The 24,542-nt window shown below is 38.6% G+C and overlaps 1 protein-coding gene and 1 non-coding gene across 2 annotated transcripts; both read left to right on the plus strand.

Moving 5' to 3' along the window:
* Window positions 1–13,861: 13,861 nt before the first annotated feature.
* Window positions 13,862–13,968, plus strand: LOC115682954 (small nucleolar RNA R71). Its single transcript, XR_004005950.2, has one exon. It is a non-coding gene; the product is annotated as a small nucleolar RNA R71 (small nucleolar RNA).
* An 8,717-nt stretch (window positions 13,969–22,685) lies between these two features.
* On the plus strand, window positions 22,686–23,937 carry LOC115682915 (FCS-Like Zinc finger 15). The gene is made up of 2 exons (XM_030607280.2): window positions 22,686–23,019; window positions 23,490–23,937. Exons 1-2 carry the CDS (start codon window positions 22,742–22,744, stop codon window positions 23,677–23,679), a joined length of 468 nt encoding a protein of 155 aa, XP_030463140.1. The 5' UTR covers window positions 22,686–22,741; the 3' UTR covers window positions 23,680–23,937.
* The last annotated feature ends 605 nt before the right edge of the window (window positions 23,938–24,542 follow it).

A 24,542-nucleotide genomic window follows, 5' to 3' on the forward strand; every position in this document is an offset into this window, starting at 1 on the left:
CTTTTCTCCGCCCCCCAGATCCGCTCAACAATCGGCTCCCGATATTTATCAAGATGCTCTCGGGAGGAGTGGAGTTGGCCCTGCACGTCAGAGAGTGTGTTGTACACCACATCAGCATGCTTGATCTCCTCCTTGAAACTCTCGGACAAGCGTTCCGTAACAAAGTATGCATGGATGGCCTTCCCATTGTCCTGGAACTGGGACACCCCATGCTCGAAGACGGTCACGAATTCCTCATAGTCAGCAAGAAAAGGATGATCGGAAGGCAGGTCATCGGGTCTCCCTTTACGAATCAGCTTCTCGACCTTGGCTACCGCCTGGGGCTTGAGGACCAGAACGGCATAGGTCAGGCCCAGGTAGGAGATAATCTCCTTCCATAAGGCCTTGAACTTGTGAGCACTCAAGGTTGGTGACGAGGCACTGGATTTCATCGTCAATCGGCACAATAAAAGAAAGGAGATTTCTCTAGAGAATGAGGGGTTAAAATTCAAAGTCGAGTGGTAAAGTCTTGATTGTAATAGGCCCACTATTTATAGCCTGCAACTGGAGTCCAAAATCGTCACGAATTGGTACGAGAAGATTAACCGACGTGACGAATATCTCGGTGGGCACGTTCGTATCTGATTGATTAGCCCAAGATACAGGGATTGGAACGTTGCGAGTAATGGGTATTGATTCCTTGAAGGTCACGAAGCAAGATTCGGGGAAAAACGTGCCGATGATTACTCCTAGCCGTTTGATGATTTACACGTGTACTGATGGGATTCAACTACTACTCAGGCGGATGTCCATACGACGGCAGAAGCAACTTACACTGATATAAATTGATTACACATCGTACTGATTCATTAAATGCAAGTACAGAAGGTTGTACACAGATGTCTTTTCGAGAGCATAAAGAAAGGATAGTTCGATCAATAATGCCATATAGGTCATCAAAGCAAGCGCAGACTATGATTATTCAGATAAAAGGAAAAGCCGAGCAATAAAGATATTTACATCAGTGCTATTCTCGGCATTAATGACATGAAAAAGAAAGAAAAAGATGGTACTAGTTGTAAACTAAGCGAAATGTTGTTCAAGGCCCAGGACGAAGCTGTAAAGTTGGACTTCTCGATCATAGTTTAATTCCAGGATTTCGTCTTTTCTGGCTTGACTGTCCCCCACCTCAGTGCTCAGTTGCTTCACGGTTGCTTCGAGGTTTAATATAGCCTTGCTTTGATCAAAGAGCGTCGACAGAGAAATGCTTTCATTGATACGGAATGCTTCAAAGACCTTACGGGCCCCATCTAGCTCTTCTTCTTTAAGACTCAAGGTCTTCTCTTTGCCCTCGATGTTATTAACATATTCAAGCCCTGCCTTAAAGGCCTTCATAGTTACATCGAATGAATCAGAGAATTCATAGAGAGCAAAGTCTAGAGCTCGACAAGGTAGATGATAAGGTAAATTAGTTAGATAGTCAAGCAGAGACCTGACTTTGCTTTCGATCTCTGGGACATCACAAATGACATCGTACCCTTCCTTTAAGAGTTCACAAAGTTGAGCTCCCTTCGAGCGAATTTCATCATGATTAGTAGGAGGAAAAAAGTTGCTTACCGAAGGATGTTTACCCCCAATGACTCGAATGTTGTTAACCTGAGGAGTTTTAAGGGAAGGATGATCCATAGTAGAGCTTACTTTGTCCATCGATTCGCTTAAAAATTCATCCATATCGGAGAAAGATAATGATGGCGTGCTCGGAGATAAGGGCATATTGGGCATAGGAAACCTCCTGAAATGATGTAACAATCCTATTGGAGCTGGGTTATCCTCGACAAGGCAGAATCTAGGTCTTCAGGAAAAATCAAGACCTTATATTCATCCCACCATTGATTAAATGACATTGAACCATACGGAGTGTTGAAATTATCGACAAGCTTGAACTGTCCCAAGATATATTTGGCAACCTCATTGTAGCATAACAGAGCATCATTCCGTGGAGACAAAGGATAAGGAAAGTTCACCGAGTAGATAATTGGCATAGGAATACCTTGCACTAATCCGAATTGATGGGCACAGTAATGGGGGTTGTATGCCTCGAAGCCAATAGAAAACCTTCCTCCAAAAGTGAATTCTAGTGGAAGATCGATGGGAATAAGGATGCTTGCCCAAAATATTAAGGTGTCATGTTGTATAGTCGATGGGTCACACACAAAGTTTATGCCAAACCTATGAAAAGTGAAGTCCTTCAGGGTAAGCAGAATACCCAGGAAGTATTCCAAGACCGGAAGCCCTTCAATTGGCTAGAGGAAAACGCTACAAAACTTCCAAGGCCCAAAAACAGTCTCTATGGGGGTTCTTATGTGCATCATACCAGTCGACGGGTATAGAACTATAAGACGTGAACAGATGAGGAAAATATGATCGAACCCAACCATGCAATATCCACAGCGGACCAATGAAAGGGTCATGATGCGCACTAAACAATGAAGATTGTGCATCGGTCAGGCCTTTATACAAGGCAAATAAGGCTATTTGACCTAACCCCACATCAACACCTTGAGTAAAGGCGTATGCGATGTCCACAAACTCATATGATATGAAAGTAGTACAAAAGGTATATCGACAGAGCCAACAAAGCAGGAATGCAACATGTTCTTGAGGAGTTATGGGTCCATTTGGCTTGCTGAACTCCTTGATGAAGTCATGAAATAAGAGATTAACGAAAGAGATACCATAAAAATCTGGACATGACCACGACTTCTGATTATAAAATTCCACAAAAGGTGATAGGCCAGTCAGTGATCGCATATCGAGCAAAGTGATGGTTACCGGACCAGGGGGCAAGAAAAAGCAATTAGTCGATGATGACCAGAGACAGCAAAGAGCTCCGATAAGCCCATATTCCATAGGGTCTATAGAAAGACAGCTTAGTGATAAGGCATCTTCTATCTTTGCCGCTTTCCAAATGCTGGACATCTCTAGTTTCATCCTTTGGTACCACCGGGAGAATTGTTCGTCATGGCACGGATACGAGTTGAAACGAGAATTTGGTGATGCCCAAGTGGAGATGCTAAGTCGGGATCAACTAATGGGAAGAACCTCCTTGAAATGACGAGGAAAATGCTCGGTAAAGATGGATGGTGGAGGTGTTAATTTGAGATACGGACCTAGGATCACGTGACGAGCTTTTACATCATAATCTATAAAGGATAGGGAAAGGCGCCCTTGACGTTCAAAACTCCGAAGGTTCTCAAAACAATTCAGGCGAAAGAGAGCTTGGGCATTAGTTGGGGAAAAAGAAAAGTTAGCCATTATGATGGGTCAAGTGATGAAGGTTGGTAACGGCTATTAGGTATTTATACTAGTCTATTTGGCCGATGAGTTAGGTCCATTAACTGGTGACGTGCACATAAACGAAAGCGCAAGGCTCGGGATCCATTATCAAAATTGGTTATGAATAATCGTGGCACACGTAGGACACTCAATGAAAATAAAGGTATTTTATTGAGGAGAAGAAGGTTTATCCGACAGAAAGTCATGAACCCCTCGTTGGAGTAAAAACAATTGAGATTCTAGTCTACTCATCTCTGAAATACATGCGCTTTTATTTTGACGATGTTCCATTGCGGAGTTCAATACTCGCATGTGCTCCTGTTGCTTCAAGCTCTTCAGAACACCGACATGATGACACAGTTCTTGCTCAATTTCTGCCTGTTGACGAAGCTTCATCTCTCGCCGTCGACGAGTCTCTTCAAGGACCGCCGTAAAACGCCTTTCCTTCTCGACAAGGACACTTACTTCTTCCGTAATAACCTGAAGGGATTCGCGACGAGCGTTTAATGTCTCACTAGCCTCCTTTACAATGTCAGCTAGCTCTTCATGTATTTTTATTGGAATGGCTACCTCTCGTACGTGGCCCAAGAGTTGTTGGTACTTATCGAACATAGTCTGAAACTCTTGAGAGAAAACCTTGAGTTGCTCCCTGAGTGCCGAAGGAAGAATAGATCCAACTTCGGCATTGTCATTCCCAAGACGCTCAATGAAGAGTTTGAATTGCTCTAAGGCCGTTGCATCATACGACATCCTCGCAAATCCTCCTATAGAGAAGTCTAAAAAGTGTGTCAATTTCATCTTCTTTTTTATAATGGCCAGTTTTGATTGACCAGAATGAGGCGACAAGTCATATGGATTAAATGCCAAAATAAATTCAGCTTCGCTTATAGCGTGCATTGCCTTGCCCGCATAAGCGGTAGTTGACTGATGGTCAGGAGTTGATGAGATAGGCATCGATGACAAGGCCTCAGCAGAGTTAGTCATAAGAGCCGAAGCTACGAACATTGGAGTGGACGTCGATGGTGAGACTGTGGAAGGATTTACCATAGTAGTTGGAATAGTGGTCCGTTGAACCATGGTACTTGTCGATGGACCACATACTGTAAAATCGGAATGATATCTCAATATCAGGATTAGATAAGAATTGAAGACAACGTAATGTTTGAAAGACACGTACCTGTCGCAGGCATAGCTGTCTCGTGTCCAACCATATTAAGAGCGACAGTGGTTCCTACGGTGGAATCAAGAATTAGAGCAGTTCGGACAAGTGGAGAAGTAGGAACAATTGCTGGTATAACTGGAAAGAAAAGAAGAATAAGTAAATCCAATAAACAAGACGAGCAGAATACACTAGATAAAAACAAAAATTTACCAGGGGTTACAATAGTGGATGAACTGGGCTGAATGAAGAACTGTACTTGCGATGTCATCGAATTGGTAACAGAGGCACTGGAAGATATCAAGGCGGTTGCGGCTGGTGTGGTGCTAGAAATGCCAGTCGATGGAATTGAGATGTTGCTAACCCACTTGTTAGAAGGAAGACCAGTAGATGCCAAGGTGGTAATAGGATTCTGAGTTGTGGGAACAAAGATGCTATCTCTTGGACCTTTATCCAAAGAAGCAACGGGTTCTGAAGAAACCATATCGCGTGCAACCGGCTCAGCAGACGGTTCGATAGATAAGGTGCTGGACTTCTGTCTTGGAGATGGAGGAGACGATCTTTTCTTTTCCTTTTCAGCAATGATACAATCTCTTCCAACGTTTCCTCTTCGTTTATTCCAGAGACGATTCAAAATAGAGAAAGACCTTATAAGTAACAAACTAATATAAAAGAAAGGATAAAGTGAGCCGACACAGAGGAAAAAAGACAGAGATTTACCATCAGTAGGATTTTCTGCAGCATCGACACCCTCTGTGTTAGAATCTTCTCCTATTTCTGAGTTAAGAAAAGGAAAGTTAGAGGATGCACCGGATTAGAACAGAACAGGAACGTAGAATGGTGGCGTTTATACCTTGGGTAATCGGTTTCTTAGAACCATTCCGCTTCACACAACCAATTGCGGACCGGAGAGCCTCTTCGTAGGTACTTTCAAATGTAAAGGAATACCATCAAGTTTGCCATTCAGCAAGATGTCCTGGACGGGCTCTGAAACCATTAGGGAGGTCTGCACTGTAATAGGTGCGCATTGTGTTAGCAATTTCAATACAACAGAGAAGTGGGCTTCGATTCTTGAGAGAATATTCTTTCTTCTTGATTCCTTTCGAGAAGCCCATTGAATAAGGAATTGGCATGGGAATTGCTTGCCAAAGTCCAAATTGCCTAGCACAATATTGTGGAGAATATACCTCAAACCCAGGATAGAATCGACCCTTCAATGAAGTCCATATGGAAAGATCTACTGCAGACAAAGCACAAGTCCAGAAAGGCCTGTAGAGGTTGAATCGAGCTGGATCGAACAAATAATCAAACTCTCCATGGCCATACTTAAAGAAAATGACTTGGTCATGATTCAGTTCAAGAAAAGCTCGAAGATAGAAGATAAAAAGAAGAGCTTGAGAAGCAATATGTCGAGGGGGACAGTTGAGCAATCGACAGCCCAGAGGTAAAGGTACAGGTCTTCTATACCCTTGCAGAGACAGATGGGGAAGATGACGATCACCTTTACTGAAAATGGAAGGGAAATACAAAGCCATCCATGCTTGAAGTATCCAAAAGCGTCCGAGATGGTTCCAGAATCCCCGAACTTATTGCCCGAGAGGCATAGGTAAAGCCTCTATATAAAACTGCAAGAACAAGAGGGGCCAACGTGAGGCGTTGTCCCGTGGCTAAGGCTGCGGCAATTTGCAGATAGTCTTTGCAAACTTTAAGGGCAGGACTAAAAAATACGTATTTTGATAGCCAAAAGAGCAAGAAAAAGAGACGCTCATCCTGGGTAACGGGACCCGAAGCTCGGTGAAATCGAGACAAGAAATTGCCGTATACCAGAGCATCTTCAGGGATAAAAGGAGTGGACAGTACAGGCAAATCCTCGACGGCATGACCAACCAATTCAAAACCCGCTATGGCAAACACATCGAGCATAGTGATGGACATGTGTCCCCAAGGAAAAAAGAAACAGTTGCTGGAAAAGGACCAGAAAGTGATGGCGGAGCCCAATAACCCACATTCCAGGTTATAAGATGACATACTAACCTCGAGAGCGATGTCGATTCCGGCAGCTGTTCATAAAAGTCGAGTCTCTTGGTCAGCCTTCAGCCGAATAAACCATTTGTGAAAATCCTCTTCGTAAGAAGGGAAACTTCGAAATCGAGAAGACCCGGTGGACTACACATCCGTAATAGAAGAATGTTGCAGTGCCAAAGTCTCACTGTGCTTATACGGGAAATGAAATTGGAGATTCACAGGAATATTGAGATGGTCCATTGTTCGTAAAATTCTGCACGTGTCAACGAACGTGTTGAACAAGTAATACAATGATGAGAAGAGTATCATCCCACAGAGATTGATGATAATAAACCAATTAAATATTAAAAATAGAGTAATTCTAAAATTTATCTAACAGATCAAAATATAATTGAGAACAAATAAAAATTGACAATTTTTAAAAACGAAATTTTATAAACTAAAGGTAGATAATCAATTAGGTAAAATATGTTAGAGCATCCGATTTCACCATAACCACTAGATATGAATTTCGGATCATTATGTATACAAGAACAATATCAAACATGTGATAGCGGAATTTCCTAGTCTATTTACTATCATATCTCTAGGTATAGCAAACCTACTCAGTTTATCAATTCACTATATTTCTATGTGAATTTAAATAAATATAAGCACATTAAAATCTGTGAATATTCCCAGTTTACAATGAATCTTTTGGACCACCTTATCACCGAAAGCTACACAAATAACATGGTATATTTCTATCCACATTTAATTCATGGTTATATATTATAAGGAGCAATTGCATATTATTACTTCTCAGTCTCAAACATGCACATCAGATCATTCAAGTGGTGGCCAATCACCTAAACGCATTAAGCACAATAATATATAACTCACATGAATGAAATTACTTGCAAAGCATAAAAAGCATGAAATTCATATCATCATGGTTAGGCTACATCATAGCTCTAACAAAGAAAATTAGAGCATAATAGAAGAAGAAACAACAATAGAAATTAAACCAAACATCTTGAATCAAAGAACAAGAATTTTGTCACCACTTTTGTCTTCTCTTCAAAATACTTGAAAAACTCTCAGAACAATGAAAACAAAAACGATCTTAAAAGCAAAAAAACTCCATATTCCCCCAAGTTATCATATTTATATGATAACATCCATGACTCCTCTCACAAGGCAATTGCTTCTTTTTCGTATAAAATTAGGGAATAAATCGCAGAATTCCCAATGTGATATCCACCTTTTAACTCTTCTCTGGGTCCCATATTCTTTTTTTTTTTTTGATAACCCAGGAACCCCCCGCACGGCCGACAGCCGGAGGGGTAAACCTGGGGTGACGCTAGCGCAGGACCCACCACCACGGCGCCACACTTAAGAATCCCTAACGACTACACTGGGGTTCGAACTCCGATCCCTTCGTGGGGGGACAAGAGCGCAAGCCAACGCAGCCGCTGCGGGCGGCGGCCTGGGTCGCATATTCCTTTCCTTCTTTTTGCCATATTTTCCTTATTTTCTCCATATCTCAATATTCTGCATAAACAAGGAAAAATTAAGTAAATAAAAGGAAATCCAAATATATTCTAACAAATATTGCATTATTTATTGCCTAGAGTAGATAAAATAACTCTATTTTTATAGAGTTATCAAACCCCCAAACTTAACATTTTGCTAGTCCTCGAGCAAAAGCAAGATATAAGACATACTCAAGCTAACAACCCCCTCCATGACTTCCTTCCATAATTGCTCGAAATCACAATTCAAAGAAAAACACAAATTTCATCCAAACATTGAAATAGATTCATAAGTTAAAACCAATTCTAACTATGTGATCCAAGTGTGTGTGTGAGTCCTCATGTTTTCGAATTTTATGCAATCCAAATTAGTTCACATTGGTATGTAACCTCTCAAAAACTCTTTATAATTATAACCAAATCTCATAGGTTTGCTTTTCATTCCTCTCTCCACTAATGTAAGCTAATTATCCAACCAAAAATCAATAGGACTTTCCTCAGGTTGTAATGTAAGGCTGGGCTAACGATGAGATAATGGTAAATTTAAGCTCAAATCACCCATGAACACATTGATTTCTAGGATTTAATTAGAGCACATGCCACTATCCCCAATTTCACATCTTTAAAATAATCTTTCTGCCACTACGGATCATCATTCTTCCTCTTTTTTTTTCTTTTTTTTTCTCTTTTTTTTTTCATTGCTTTATGGTGGAGTTCCTCCCTAAGTCCCTCCTAATATAACGTGAACATTCCCAACCCATTGAGTATCCAAAAGGCTCACTCAATTGAAAGTTGGATAGGGAACCATAAAAGCAATTTTTTCTTTTTCTCTTTTTTTTTCTTTTTCTTCTTTTTTTTTTGAAGAAGAAGATACACCCCAAACAACCATAGCAATCAAATTATTTCCATGCTCCACCCTTCCTCCCAAATTGCTATTATGCTCAAATAAACTTTTATCCTAAAAAAAATCAACATGTTCATGAGGCGTGGGACAATGATATAATTTGGTAAAAGGTAAGCTAAAAAGTACGTGGGTGCCAATAAAAGATTGGATAATAATTAAGGCTCAACGGGGTGACTATGGATAAATAAATAGGGTAGGCTTGAAAGGCTCAATCGATCCAAAAATTGCCTAAATCATTTTCTCAGTTAGATGTAGCCTAGGATTTCGCCTCAAGAGAAAATCAAACAAAATCTAAGATCTGGGTGAGATCTAAGAAAAGCACATACTTCACATGAATGTTCTCTAGATGTACACACTACTCAAAAATTAAGGACTTCTAGTACTCAGTAAGTGGATCGACATAATCAGAATCAAAATTAACTCACATATCATTCGCAAGTTTGAACAAAATTTAAATTTTCCTAAGAATCGCAAAAATTCACAACAACGAATGCAACAAAAAAAATTCTAGATTTAGCAAAAACATTTTGAGCAAAAATTTTGTCTCCCCCTAAACTTGAATGAAGCATTGTCCTCAATGCGAAAAACAAAAGAAACAAAAGAAAAATAGGAACAAGAAAACTCCCTTTGCTGTAGAATGTGTCCATGGATGGTCTTGATGACTAAACTCCAAAAAGGTGATCCTTCAAGAAAGAAAATTAACCTAGATAAAAATTATTAATCATGTTTTTTTTTGAAAAAAAAATGGACGTAAAAATTAATGAAGAAACATAATAAAAATGCTTGGGTTGCCTCCCAAGAAGCGCTTGCTTTATAGTTTTCAGCCAAACTATCACAGATGTCGCTATTCTGGAGGATGAAGTTCAACAATGGTCTTTTGCTTGTTGTAACCACCTTCGAAGTAGGGCTTCAAACGTTGACCGTTCACCTTAAATGTCCTTTGGTGTCATGTGCAACTTCAACTGCTCCGTATGGAAATACCTGTATGACTGTATAAGGACCAGACCATTGAGAACGTAACTTTCCTGGAAAAAGTTTAAGACGAGAGTTATAAAGTAAAACTTTTGGCCAATTTCGAACTCTCTTCTGAATATGTGTTTACCATGTCATCTTTTGGTACGCTCCTTGTACATCTTAGCATTTTCATAGGCCTCATTGCGAAATTCGTCCAATTCATTTAGTTGCAACAATCTTCTTTCACCTGCAGACTGCATGTCAAAATTCAGAAATTTCAATGCCCAATATGCTTTGTGCTCTAATTCCACCGATAGATGACAAGCCTTCCCAAACACTAGCCTAAAAGGAGACATCCCAATTGGGGTTTTGAAAGCTGTCCTATAGGCCCAAAGTGCATCATCAAGTTTCATTAACCAATCTTTCCTAGAGGCATTCACTGTTTTTTCTAAAATTCTCTTGATTTCCTTGTTTAAAACCTCTACTTGACCACTAGTCTAAGGATGATAAGAGGTTGCAATCTTATGTGTGACTCCATACTTACTCAAAAGTGCTTCAAACTGTTTGTTGCAAAAGTGTGTCCCCCTATCACTTATGATTGCCCTAGGAGTGCCAAATCGCGTAAAAATATTTTTCTTCAAGAATTCGACAACAGCCTTAGCATCATTTTTTGGTAATGCTACAACTTCTACCCACTTAGACACATACTCCACAGCCACTAAAATGTATAAATTACCATAAGAAGATGTAAAGGGTCCCATGAAATCAATACCCCAAACATCAAATAATTCACACATAATAATGTTGTTTAAAGGCATCTCATTTTTTCTAGAAATATTTCCAGTTCTCTGACACCGATCACATGAAGCTACAAAGGAGTAAGCATCTTTAAAAAGTGTGGGCCAATAACATCCAAATTGTAAAACCTTAGTGCAGTTTTGGTAGCACCAAAATGACCACCTGCCTCTTTGTCATGACAATGATGCAGAATATTTGCCTTTTCTTCATCTGGAACACATCTCGTTATGACCTGGTCTGCACATACCTTAAAAAGAAAAGGTTCTTCCCAAAAATAATTTTTAACATCAGAAAAGAATTTTTTCTTCTGTTGATATGACAATTTAGGAGGAAGAATATTACTTACCAAATAATTCACAAAATCAGCGTACCAAGGAATTTTTGTGGATTTGACGGAAAAAATTTTCTCATCAGGGAACTCTTCCATACTTGGACTTACCTCTTCCTTTAAATTCGGAATTCTTGACAAGTGATCTGCAACTAGATTTTCAGTCCCCTTCTTATCTTTGATTTCCAAATAAAATTCTTGCAGCAATAGAATACACCTGATTAAACGTGGTTTTGATTCTTTCTTTTCAAGCAAATACTTAAGAGCAGAGTGGTCAGAATAAACTATAACATTTGAGCCAATTAAATAAGAACGAAATTTATCAAAAGCAAAAACTACTGCCAAAAGTTCCTTTTCTGTTGTTGAATAATTCAATTGTGCACCTGACAAGGTTCGACTGGCATAGTAAATGGTTTGAAAAATTCCATTCTTCCTTTGTCCCAAAACAGCTCCCACTGTAGAATCGCTAGCATCACACATTAGCTCAAAAGGTAAATCCCATTCTGGTGCTGCCATAATTGGTGCTGATATTAACTTCTCCTTTAAAGTGTTAAAAGCCTGCACGCATTCATCAGTAAAATTAAATAGTGCATCTTTTACCAAAAGATTAGATAGGGGTCTAGCAATTTTAGAAAAATCTTTTATAAACTGCCTGTAGAATCCTGCATGCCCCAAAAATCCTCTGACAAGTTTCACAGTTGGTGGAGGCAATTTTGCAATAACCTCCACTTTGGCTCGATCGACTTCTATTCTATTTCTAGAAATCTTATGCCCGAGCACTATTCCTTCCTGTACCATAAAATGACACTCAGCTTTCACCACTTCTTGCATTTTCGAGTTCAAACGCCTCTGAGGTTGGATAGTGGGTTTATGTCGTTCCTCCATCAAAATTTTGTGCATGCAAATTGAAGGACTAATTCCCTTGATGTCAGCTATTTTCCATCCAATTGCACCCTTATGTTCTCTCAACACTCTGAGCAGTTTCTCCTCCATCAAATCTGTCAAAGAAGAAGATATAATTACTGGTAAAGAAGAAATTCCATCTAAATAAGCATATTTCAAATGAGAAGGTAAGGGTTTGAGTTCAAGAATAGGAGACTCTTCAATTGATGGCTTAAGCTTCGTTGTGTGTTGTCCCGACTCCTCAAATTTTGTTGCCTTATGCTTTGAATATGTTGGATTTGCCTCCATAAAATTTGCGTACTCCATTATCTCCTCAATCTCAATTTCTCTGTCTTTTGGTTGAACCAAACATGCTTCAAGTGGATCTTTAAAAATATTTTCTTGAAAAAAATTGTTCACCAACTTGTCAACTGTCTCAACTCTAAAACAAGAATTATCATCAGAGGGATATTTCATTGCTTTAAAAACATTGAAAGAAACAAGATCATCTTGAACTCTAAGAATCAACTTCCCCTGTTGTACATCAATAAGAGCTCTTCCTGTTGCTAGAAAAGGACGATCTAAGATAAGTGGTACCTTAAAATCTTCCTCCATGTCAAGAACTATGAAATTTGCAGGAAAAATAAACTTGTCAACTTTTACCAATACATCTTCCACAATACCTCTCGGATATTTAATTGATCGATCAGCCAGTTGAAGCGACACTGTAGTTGCTTTTACTTCACCCAATCCTAATTTCCTGAAAACAGAGAAAGGCATCAAATTAATACTTGCACCTAAATCACACAATGCCTTTTCAAAGTAAGAATCTCCAATAGTGCAAGGAATTGTAAAACTCCCTGGATCTTTTAACTTCGGAGGTAATTTATTTTGTAGGATGGCTGAACATTCCTCATTCAACTTTACAGTTTCGTAATCCTCTAGCTTTCTTTTGTTTGCCAAAATCTCCTTCAAAAATTTTGCATAGTTAGGCATTTGCGCTAAAGCATCTGCAAAAGGAATATTAATGTGTAATTTTTTAAAAACATCAAGAAATTTAGAAAATTGCTTATTTATTTTGTGCTGCTGGAGTCGCTGAGGGAATGGAACTGGCAGCACGTATGGCTTCGGATTATCTGGAAAAAGTTTGCTCTCGCCTATCTTCTTTGGTTGTTTCTTGACCTCTTCTTCTTTGTCTCTGGAAATCTCTTATTTGGTATCTTCTTCACCCACTTGTTTACCACTTCTTAGGATTATAGCTTTTACATTTTCAATTGGATTTTTCTCTGTGTTGCTAGGCAAAGAACCGTGTTGTCTCCCAGACATCATGTTTGCTAACTGCCCCACTTGCATCTCCAGATTTCTGATTGAAGCCTCTTGGTTCTGAAATCTCACATCTGTGCTCTTGATGAAGTCCTGAGTAGTGTTGGCAAGTTTTGTCACTATATCTTCTAGACTGGACTTTGTCTCTTCTGGTTGTTTGAATCTTGGTGGCAGTCTCGTCACATTTTGATTATTCCATGAAAAACTTAGATGATTGCGCCATCCCGAATTGTACGTGTTGGAGTAGGGATTATTCTTTGATCTGTTAAAATTCCCAACAAAGTTAACATTTTCATTAGATTGAGCAAAAGTGTTACCTACCTGACATTCTGTGCTAACATGTCCTCCACCACAAAAATCGCATGTCATATTCTGAATTTTCATGCCTGAAACACTCATATTATCTATCTTTTTTGTTGAGTGCTTCAATTTGCGTAGCAATTGCCGTGAAAGCATCCACCTCACGAACTCCGCTAGCTTTTCGCACTGGTATCCTCTCAGTAGGCCACTGATAACTATTGGATGCCATCTCCTCGAATATGTTGTAGGCTTCTTCTGGTGTTTTATTATTCAGAGTTCCCCCTGCAGCTACATCAATCATAGAACGGAGATTTGTACTACACCCATTATAAAAAGTTTGTACCTACATCCATACGGGTAATCCATGATGTGGGCATCTCCTAAGAAACTCCTTGAATCTTTCCCATGCTTCATACAATGATTCATTATCCATCTGCATAAAATTAGTAATATCATTACGCATTTTTGCAGATTTTGCAGGTGGAAAGAACTTACCAAGAAATTTTTGGGCCATATCATTCCATGTAGTGATCGATCCTGCAGGAAGAGAAGAGAGCCAACCTTTATCTTTGTCTCTAAGAGAGAATGGAAATAATCTCAATCTCAATCTAATAGCATCATCCAAAACTCCATTATATTTAATTGTGTCACAAATTTCAAGAAAAGCATCGATGTGAGCGTTTGGATCATCGCTTGGTAGCCCACTAAATTGCACTGATTGTTGAAGCATCTGAATCAGTGATGGCTTGATCTCAAAGTTATTTGCTTGAATTGCAGGTCTCCTGATACTTGATGTGGTGCCCTCAACTGTTGGCGCAGCATAATCTTTCAAGAGTCTACATTGATTTCTATCATCATCAACTCCCTCCATCTTTTTAATGTGATTTCTCTGTTCTCTCAGTCGCCTTTTAAATGTGCGTTCGATTTCTGGATCAAACTCAGTAAGTTTTCCTTGTTGGCTATGTGTCATGCACCAATGTATACTCTGAAAAAAAAATAAGATAAAAGCTAGATTAAACTTAGAATTATCCGGTATCAATATTAATTGGTATTAAATAAACAATCCCCGACAACGGCGCCAAAAACTTGTTCATAAAATTCTGCACGTGTCAACGAACGTGTTGAACAAGTAATACAATGATGAGAAGAGTATCGTCTCACAGAGATTGATGATAATAAACCAATTAAATATTAAAAATAGAGTAATTCTAAAATTTATCTAACAGATCAAAATATAATTGAGAACAAATAAAAATTGACAATTTTTAAAAACGAAATTTTATAAACTAAAGGTAGATAATCAATCAGGTAAAATATGTTAGAGCATCCGATTTCACCATAACCACTAGATATGAATTTCGGATTATTATGCATACAAGAACAATATCAAACATGTGATAGCGGAATTTCCTAGTCTATTTACTATCATATCTCTAGGTATAACAAACCTACTCAGTTTATCAATTCACTATATTTCTATGTGAATTTAAATAAATATAAGCGCATTAAAATCTGTGAATATTCCCGGTTTACAATGAATCTTTTGGACCACCTTATCACCGAAAGCTACACAAATAACATGGTATATTTCTATCCACAAATTCATGGTTATATATTATAAGGAGCAATTGCATATTATTACTTCTCAGTATCAAACATGCACATCAGATCATTCAAGTGGTGACCAATCACCTAAACGCATTAAGCACAATAATATATAACTCACATGAATGAAATTACTTGCAAAGCATAAAAAGCATGAAATTCATATCATCATGGTTAGGCTACATCGTAGCTCTAACAAAGAAAATTAGAACATAATAGAAGAAGAAACGACAATAGAAATTAAACCAAACATCTTGAATCAAAGAACAAGAATTCTGTCATCACTTTTGTCTTCTCTTCAAAATACTTGAAAAACTCTCAGAACACTGAAAACAAAAACGATCTTAAAAGAAAAAAACCTCCATGTTCCCCCAAGTGATCCTATTTATATGATAACATTCAAGACTCGTCTCACAAGGCAATTGCTTCTTTTTTGTATAAAATTAGGGAATAAATCGCAGAATTCCCAATGTGATATCCACCTTCTAACTCTTCTCTGGGTCGCATATTCCTTTCCTTCTTTTTGCCATATTTTCCTTATTTTCTCCGTATCTCAATATTCTGCATAAACAAGGAAAAATTAAGTAAATAAAAGGAAATCCAAATATATTCTAACAAATATTACATTATTTATTGCCTATAGTAGATAAAATAACTCTATTTTTATAGAGTTATCATCCATGAAACTGGGGCCCAAAGAGAAACAGTTGCATTCATCCTCGACAGCTTTCAGTAAATGAAAAAAGCAATTACCAGCGCGCGGATCTTCTTTAAACTTGTCAAAAGCCGTGATGTAATCGCTGGCTGAATAGTCAGACTTTTTGGACGCCATAAGAAATGATGGATCAAGATCGGAAAATGGTTAAAAAAAGGATTTTTAGGGTTAAAGAAGAAGATGCGGCGGTGAAACGAGGCTTTTACAAAAATGAAGGATGAAGAAGACAATTTGAAAAGTCACGATTGTTCGAAGAAAATATGGGGTGATGTTGGATGAAGAATTCGTATGGACTGCTCGAAAGGACGTCAAAGAACAGAAAAGCATGATTATCGCCTAGGGATTCGTACACAGACAAGGTACAACTTTAAAAGAAATAAATTCAAATTTATTCCTTTTAAAAGGGGGCATATGTTGACAATCAAAATTACCCCTGGAGGGAGCGGGCCGGTTACAAGTCACAAAAAATATAAAGTACAGCCCACATGGCATAAATCCAGAACAGGGCGTGAGTCAGGCCCAGAAGCATTGAGAAGACTTGAGGTAAATATCGACGGGACACGTCATAGAAGTGTCGACAAGTCCGAAATCACGAGCTTTGCACGTGACACCAACGAATTCAAGATCACGAGCTTTTCACGAGATGTCGACAAATTCAAGATCACGAGTTTTGCACGTGACGTCAACAAGTCCAAAATAACGAGTTTTGCACGTGGTCTGAAATCATGGTGACACGTGGCGAAAAATCCATTTACACGTGTCAGAAAGTAAAGATATGACCGTGGGCGTGAAGATCAAGAAAGTTAAAGAATAGCACTTAGAAAATAGCAAGAAACAAAGAGACAGGTGGAAGAAAATCAGCTATTACGTGATGCCCAAGGAGCGTAAGCAACATCGATAAGTCAGGAAGCGGTTAAAGCGCAAAACGTAAGGAAGTGGAAAACGACTTTCAAGGAGAAGTGTTCGGTCAACAGTTATCAAGCTGCTCTATAAATACTCAAGGATTTCCAACGTAGAAAGGACCTCTTCGAGAAAACAACACAACACATCTTTTATCTAGCTTTTATTCTTAGCGCATTAGGAGTAGTTTTAGTTGCAACCTTCAGATTCTGTGTCGTAGATTCAATTCCGACGAGGGTCTTTATCGGGTTCAGCATTGTTGATTAAATTCCAATGTTGTGCCACCAGTTCAGCGCCGTCGATTAAATTCCGGCGTTGTGTTTGAAATATAGTTGTTGATTAGATTCCAGCCATATTCTCTCAAGTTACGTCATTGATTAAATTCTGGCGTACTTTGAATGATAATGTTGCATATTAGTTGTGTCGTTGATTAGATTCCGACATAGCTTAATTTCAACATTTGCAAGTTATTGTTTCATTGTTAGTATTGTCGAGTTTGGCATCATATCGAGTCAGGGTGTAAAATCTAAATTGGGATTAATAAATGCATTTGACATTCTCTATCCAAGCTTGACTCAAGACCCTAGTCTCCCCTAATAAAATCCGAAACGCAGCGTTCGGTGAAAGATTTTCAACGGAGTAAAAACCGGCGAAACAGAAGGAAATTGATGGTGTGCGGGCACCAGCACATTAAAATAATGATCACATCTGGGGAGCCGTTACTGTATATCGAATGGATATGCCGCGATGGCCCCGTGGGAGCCTCGAGAATTAAACCTGTGTATTTGTACTAACACGACAGCTTTAGATACATTCAGTTGATAAGGTTTTCGTCTACGTTGTGCTTATAAGAATTCATATATTCAATTATTTTACTTAATTATAATAATAAATTCGAATATTCAACAAAAGTGTCCTCAAAATACTTGCTAACATTTTGATACTAATTTGATCGGCTTCACTTTGGTACTAGACGACATTTTCTCTTGCAATGACAAGTTCATGTCATGTGTCATATCTGTCGGTCCAACAGCCGTGCCGCAGTAGCCGGCAGCCCTTCCACCATTAGCTTCTACGGCAGAGTCGGAACTCATCGCTTAGTCAGCTCCTGTCCGTCGTTTTCGTGCGCGAGATTTTATTCTTCCTTCGTGACTCAAGCCGCGATTATCTTCTCGATGGGGGTCGGTCATTACATCAAAATGCGACGGGCGATACATTGATCTTGTTACAGGTCAGAGGTTAAGGTTATGTCCATCTGCTACTTTGGCCACCGTCGTTTTAAGAGTTCTTATCGAAGCTTTACCTTAGCGTTAAGCAACGATGGGACGTTTAACAATGACTTGACAAAGATTCAGCACAGACACGTAGCTGTCGAGCCTTTTGCTTTTTCGCTTGATATTATTGTCTAACCTGCTTCGGATTGCTGTAAAGTCTGGCATGAGCTTATCTCTCCAGTGCCAATTGTTGGAGGTGACTGCACGTTTTAGTTGAGAGAGAGTCGCTGGCTGTTGCATCGTCGGCCAATTCTTGATTGATAGATATTCTTCTATAGTTGGGCTTGTTGGGGCAATTTCACTTTGACCCTACTATTGACATCTGGAGTATGTGTCGGATATGCCCTTTGCTTTTTGCTAAGTAGGAAAATTACTAGATATCATACATTTCTTTACGTAAGTATTCGAAGATCTTCAAGTAAGAAGAAAAGAGAATTAATAAAGACTGCGCCTTTACTTAATTGACTTGACTTTATACTTTATTAGATAAGGGTGTTTATACCCGAACAATATGGATAGGAAAGGGAATAATCTAATAAGGAAATTAGCTATCTTAAAAGATAATGAAGTATCAAATAATATCTCTAATATCTGATAATAGCTCTAACAATATTCCCTAATAGGAAATTCTCTAAATTCTATAAATATGCTCCAACACTCCCCCTCAAACCAGAGCATCCAGCTTGTACCTAATAGGTGCAACTTTCTTCCGAATTCTGTGAAGCCAGACCTTATACGAAACAAGGGATGTGGATATATCGAACCGAATATGATAAGGGTTAAAGAAACACATAATCAGAAAGTTGACACATTTTTCTCATACAACCTTAATCAAATCGTGTGGAAACCCAATTTGAATCGCAGCAAACTAAACAGTATCACCCAACGACGCTCAACTTTGGTTGCTTGATGAACCAGCGCTCACAGCTACTTGGATACTTGACGGCAACTTTGCTCGTCGAGGAGCTCTCTATTGAAAGAGAGTCCAACAACGAATAACACCCATGGTAGGCATCGTTGAGTGTAGACAAAATTAGGAAGTTATTAAACATGAGGTGGCTGACGACAGTAAGGCACGACCCCCTTGACGATGAGCAGAGGTTGGAATGAAGCTCGACACCATGACAAAGATTAAGATGCTGATGTCGCCAGGCACAAGAAGGGAACAAAGAAGATGATGGTTGCGACATAGACAATGATGAAGATTGATGGCAAGAAAGAAGAAAAAATTAGGGTATTGATTTGGAACACCAATAAATACTACATTTTTACTCAATTATCTTGACTTTGTACTTTATTAGAGAATGGTATTTATACCCAAATAATATGCATAGGAAAGGAAATAATTTAGTAAGGGAATTAGCTATCTTAGAAAATAACGAAACATCAAATGTTATCTCTAACAATATTCTCTAATAGGAAATTCTTTCATATCCATAAATATACTCCAACACTTTCTGAGTGTGTTGTGGGAGAGAGCTATTAAAAAAGAAAAACGGAGAAGATAAACAGATTTGAGAGAAATTACTAACAAAGAGAGATGACATAACTCGTCCAACACGATGATAACGGTGGTTGCAAAGGCAAAGACATCAATGTGGGGGAGGTGAAGAAGATACGAGCGAGATGACGTAACTCGACGGAGATGATGATGATGATGGTGGTCGTAAAGCCAAAGAGATCAAGGTGATGGAGGTGAAAAAGTTACAAGTACACGCTAGAGAGAGTAGAGTTGAAAATAAGAAGGCAGATTTACCCATCTTAATGAAAGATCCATGTAAAATCGAGCCATCTCAAGATGATTCTATGATTTGCCATTTCCTAAGTGACGTGGGATTATTGTTAATGATATATGGTATTCGTGTTTCTCTTATTGGCATAGCATAAAGCATTCTATTCTCACTCCACATTTTATTTGAAGAGCCAAGTAATCTCTAACTTGTTTGCTCTTCTCATCTACGTCGCTTATGGGTCTTGCCAACATCAGTACTTCATGTCCCCCTTGGCGGGCTCCATGATAAGAAATGATATAGTTTCCAAAAGATATTGTGCTCACCATGCCTTATCTCCTTCTCTTTTTAGCTTTTGCAATGTCTTCAATTGGCATAGGATAAACCCTTTAAAAAAATTATCCACCAAAAAGAAAATTTAACAAAACGCAAAGAACTCTCAAAAAGTTAACCACCGATTAGACCTTTATAACAAGGTCCAGTTTAGGGTTTGGATCGGATCGAAAATAGTCCAATTCAAATTGACACATTTAACCCACTTTGAATTATTTTCATATTATATAAATTTAGTGACTCGTACCTGAACCATATTACTAAAACATTTCTATATTTAACCCAATTTAGGAAAACTCATATCCAAACTGAGGTGAGAGTACGAGATTGAGTGATGGTAAGTGAGACAGTAAAGAGAGAATCATAAGGTGGGTTGAGTCTAAGTTGTGAACCCCTTCAATACTCATATTATTTTGGTCATTACCATTTTAAATCCATTTGTGACCCATTTATCAATATGATTAACCCATATAACAATACAGCCCATCAAATATAGTTTAAGAAATGGGTTTATGACCCATTTTGAAAGGTTTATCACCAATTAAGGGGATAATATTAATCCCTCATTTCTTCCTAAGTTATGTTTAACATGAGATGTAGTATAGGTTCAATGTCTCATTGAAAAATTTGAAATTACCAAAAAATTTGGTGACAATTTAGGACCGACATATCTTGTTTTTCCCGTTCTCTTTGTAACATGAGCATGGTAGTTTTGTTGTTAATTATTTTTCCTTAGCCAGTTTTGTGTATGGCTTGAGGGACCAATGCTCTGGGCATCTTTCCACATTTCCACAAACACTTGGTGGGCAATAACTCTCTCTCTCTCTCTCTCTCTCTCTCTCTCTCTCTCTCTCTCTCTCTCTCTCTCCCCGAATGGTATCGAGCCAGTGCACTTAGAGGTTTCAATGCAAGCGGTGTCCGTACACCCTCGTCGATGGAAGCTGCGATAGACCCGCAGGCCTCGGTGAGAGCTGATGGGTCCATTCATTACGCCCTCTCCTCCGTGACCCCTCCAATGCATCCAAACTTTCTTTCCCTTCTTCTGTCCCTTTCAATCGGGGGTCGGTTCAAGATTCATGAGGTGTTTTGGGGGGGCAAAAGAGAAAATTGACCCAAGAAAAATCCCATGAAAGCTCAGGCCAAGCCCACCCCTGTACGTTGGCATTCCATTGCTGCAGCTGGGGCTAACCTAGATTGAACAATCCACTGTTATTTATTACTTCATTGAAGAGAGGAGGGAGTTTCAAAATGAAGTCATGGGTGGGGATAGAATCACAGCATGGAAGGAGTCCCTGATGTACTATGAGTCCATCTGTATCATTGAAATACGATAAAGTTTAGGAGTGAACTTAGCAGATTCCGCCGGAATGAATAGACGGAAAATCGCACCTCAGTCTTAAACCTTATGCACGGAAGTAATCGATTGCAAAACCTATACATTAATGTCCTAAACCTTTGTCAAAAAGTGAAGTTGAGTTCTGAATATTTTCATTAATGCAATTAAATCTAAAATACTTATAGAAAAATGCAATTAATGCTTGAAATTTATGTTGACATGTGCAATTTAAAGATGACGTAGGCAACTTTAATGTGACAATTAGGCAATTTTAAGTACTATTCATCAAGATGGGTCGATAATAATTTTTTAAAAAAGGTTTAGGATTTAGGACTTGATTGCTTTCCGCAAACAAGGTTTAGTACTCGTGGTGTATTTTTTTCTGGAACTTTCTTAGTGGTCACTAAAATCGCACCTCAAGTCTTAAACCCTATGCATGGAAGTAATCGATTGCAAAACCTCTGGATTGGTACAATAATGTCTTAAACCTTTGTCAAAAACTGAACTTGAGTTCTAAATCTTTTCATTGATTCAATTAATCTCAAGTCTTTATAGAAAAAATACAATTAATGCTTAAAATTTATGTTGAAAATTGCAATTTTAATGTGACAATTAGGCAATTTTAGATACCATTCACCGAGATGGCTCGATTGTACTTTTTTGTAAAGGTCCAAAATTTAGGATTTTATTGTTTTCTGGAGACAAGGTTTAGTACTTGTGGTAGTGGTCACTAAATTTAAATGGATTTTCATTGAAATTGACTTTCAATTACTCTATGTAATAAAAACTCTTTTCTATGCGATTAATGCACTGTGACTAGAATTCGGTTCATTTTTTTTAGACAATCACATTGTAATGACATAACATATCGTTGTCACGTCAGCATTTTTTAAAAAAATTGATCGGGTTTCAATTAATAATATGCTATTTTGATGAGAAAAAAAGAAAGTTCAATATAATTAATGATTAAAATCAATATCTAATGATGTGAGAACAACATGCTGTTTTAAAAATTCCATAACCACGTACGAAAATTTTACCTCCGCAATGGCTCATCGACAGATGGACGAAAGGATGAAGAAGAAAACAAAAAAATCTTTTGAAAAAAATTGAAAAAGTGAAAATGGGGAGATCGAAGTGGAAACTGAAAGGAGGAGAGCACGTGGCAGTTTAACAGCACTAGAAGTTAAAAATCTCTTTGGCTCCTTCAATCCGTCCTTTCTTACTGCTGCTCTCTATTGCTCTACAGGACCCACCCCACTCTCTTCTCTTATTCTCTATTTATGTCTCTCGTTTTCACATCAAAGTGAAGCCTCCCTCTCTCTCGAGCATCTGGAGGATGAGAGATGGTGGGTTTGAGTGTTGTTTTGGAGGGTCAAAGGAGTGGGAGCAGCAGTGTCCACAGCAAGAAGAGCCCACAGGTCATCAACAAGGCCACCATGTCCATGGTGATAAACGGCGCAGCCCCTCTTTCTCCAACACCCACATCATCATCATCATCATCATCATCATTCTGTCGTAGAAACTCTCTGCCCTTCAGTGTTTTCCCAGCAACTGCTTTCTTGGACCAGTGTTTTCTCTGCAAGAACAAGCTCTTGCCAGGCAAAGACATTTACATGTACAAGTAAGTTTTTAAAAAGGAAAAAAAAGAAAAACTGACTTTTCTCCGTTAACCTTTCGCGCAAAGCTCTCTTCTTTATGTCAATCTCACGCTTCTAAGTGACTGTTTTATTGGTTATTTATGCAAGGTTGACCTGATTGAATTTGTAGGGGTTGAGAGACTTTCTAGTTTCTGGTTGATCGTCAGATCTTGCAAAAATGGTTCATATCCGCCAACCTACCAAAGTGATAGGACTTGCATTCGTTCCTCACTTATATAATTAAATGACATGAGATAGTTTTAGATCATTTTTAAGTTCTGAATCTTGCTGTGTGTATACACATCAAGACATTGATGAAAGACAGTTCTTTTCTAGGGGGATTTTTTTTTGTTTCTTTTCCTGTCCTGGGTATGATTTGCCTGAATCGTTTGAAATGTTGTGTTTGGCAATGAATCGGTTTTGACAAATTTTTTCTTGTGTGGGTTTTTGGCAGGGGAGACAGGGCATTTTGTAGTGTGGAGTGTAGGTGCAGGCAAATCTTCATGGACGAGGAAGAGACACTGAGGAAAGACAACTGTTCAATGGCTGCCATAAAACCCACTTCCTCCTCATCATCTTCCTCTCCATCTTCCTCTAGGCACAGCAAAGGAACCAGAAACAAACCTGGTGGTTTTGCTTACTGAGTCTCTACAAGAGAGAGAGAGAGAGGGAGAGAGAGAGAGAGAGAGTGATTGTGCAAGATCATCGAGAAAGAACCAAAAGAAGAGAAAAATTTCTTTTGCTCTTTTCTTTTTCTGGGGGAGGTTTTTGAAGTGCACTAGTTTTAACTTTTTTCTCTCTTTTGTTTCACCCTTTGGCCTTTAATCTGTAGTGAATTTCACATCCTCCTGTTTCTTGTCATTTGTTTTGCTTCCTGGTATGAAGCCAAAAGTGCCTTCCAACTTTTTCTGCCCCCACAAATCTGTGAGTTCCTTGTATGCGCCCATGGTTTGTGGTTGGTGTGACTTTGGTGCAATTCAGTGAATGTGCTCTGCTCTGATATTTCCATTACAGCAATTTTTCATTTTAAAAATAAAAATAAGAAGAAATAAGATTAGGGTTTTGACGAGTAGTTTATAAGATTCACAAAAATGGCATGCACGAGACTTATTAACTTCACTTCAGCCATGCAGGCATAAATGCTCCCCAAGGCCCCTTAATTTAATTAATTGCCTTCATTAATCATGCATTAAAGTTAGAGAGGATTTTTTTAAAAGATGAACTTACATGAAAGTTTACGTTTCCCTTGGGGGACAACCAATGGTGGGGGTGTGTACTTGCACACAAGATGTCAAATTTAAATTATTGCAAAAGCTTCAATCTGATTTGAGCATCTTCAGTGGGGTTGGCGAATTCTTGGCAAGATTACCCACTTAGGACTTAGGAGCGATGCTTTTATAACTGAAGACCGGAAAGAGATTCTCTAAACCCCCACCCCCCCAAAAAAAAATTAGCAAGCAAAAAAGAAAAGTAAGTTAAAAAGTACTCTCGAGGCTCGTTCCTTTGC

This window comes from Syzygium oleosum, unplaced genomic scaffold (genome assembly GCF_021117445.2).
Source record: "Syzygium oleosum isolate NSW1041296 unplaced genomic scaffold, Sole_v2.1 Sole_v2.06, whole genome shotgun sequence".
Lineage (NCBI taxonomy): Eukaryota > Viridiplantae > Streptophyta > Magnoliopsida > Myrtales > Myrtaceae > Syzygium > Syzygium oleosum.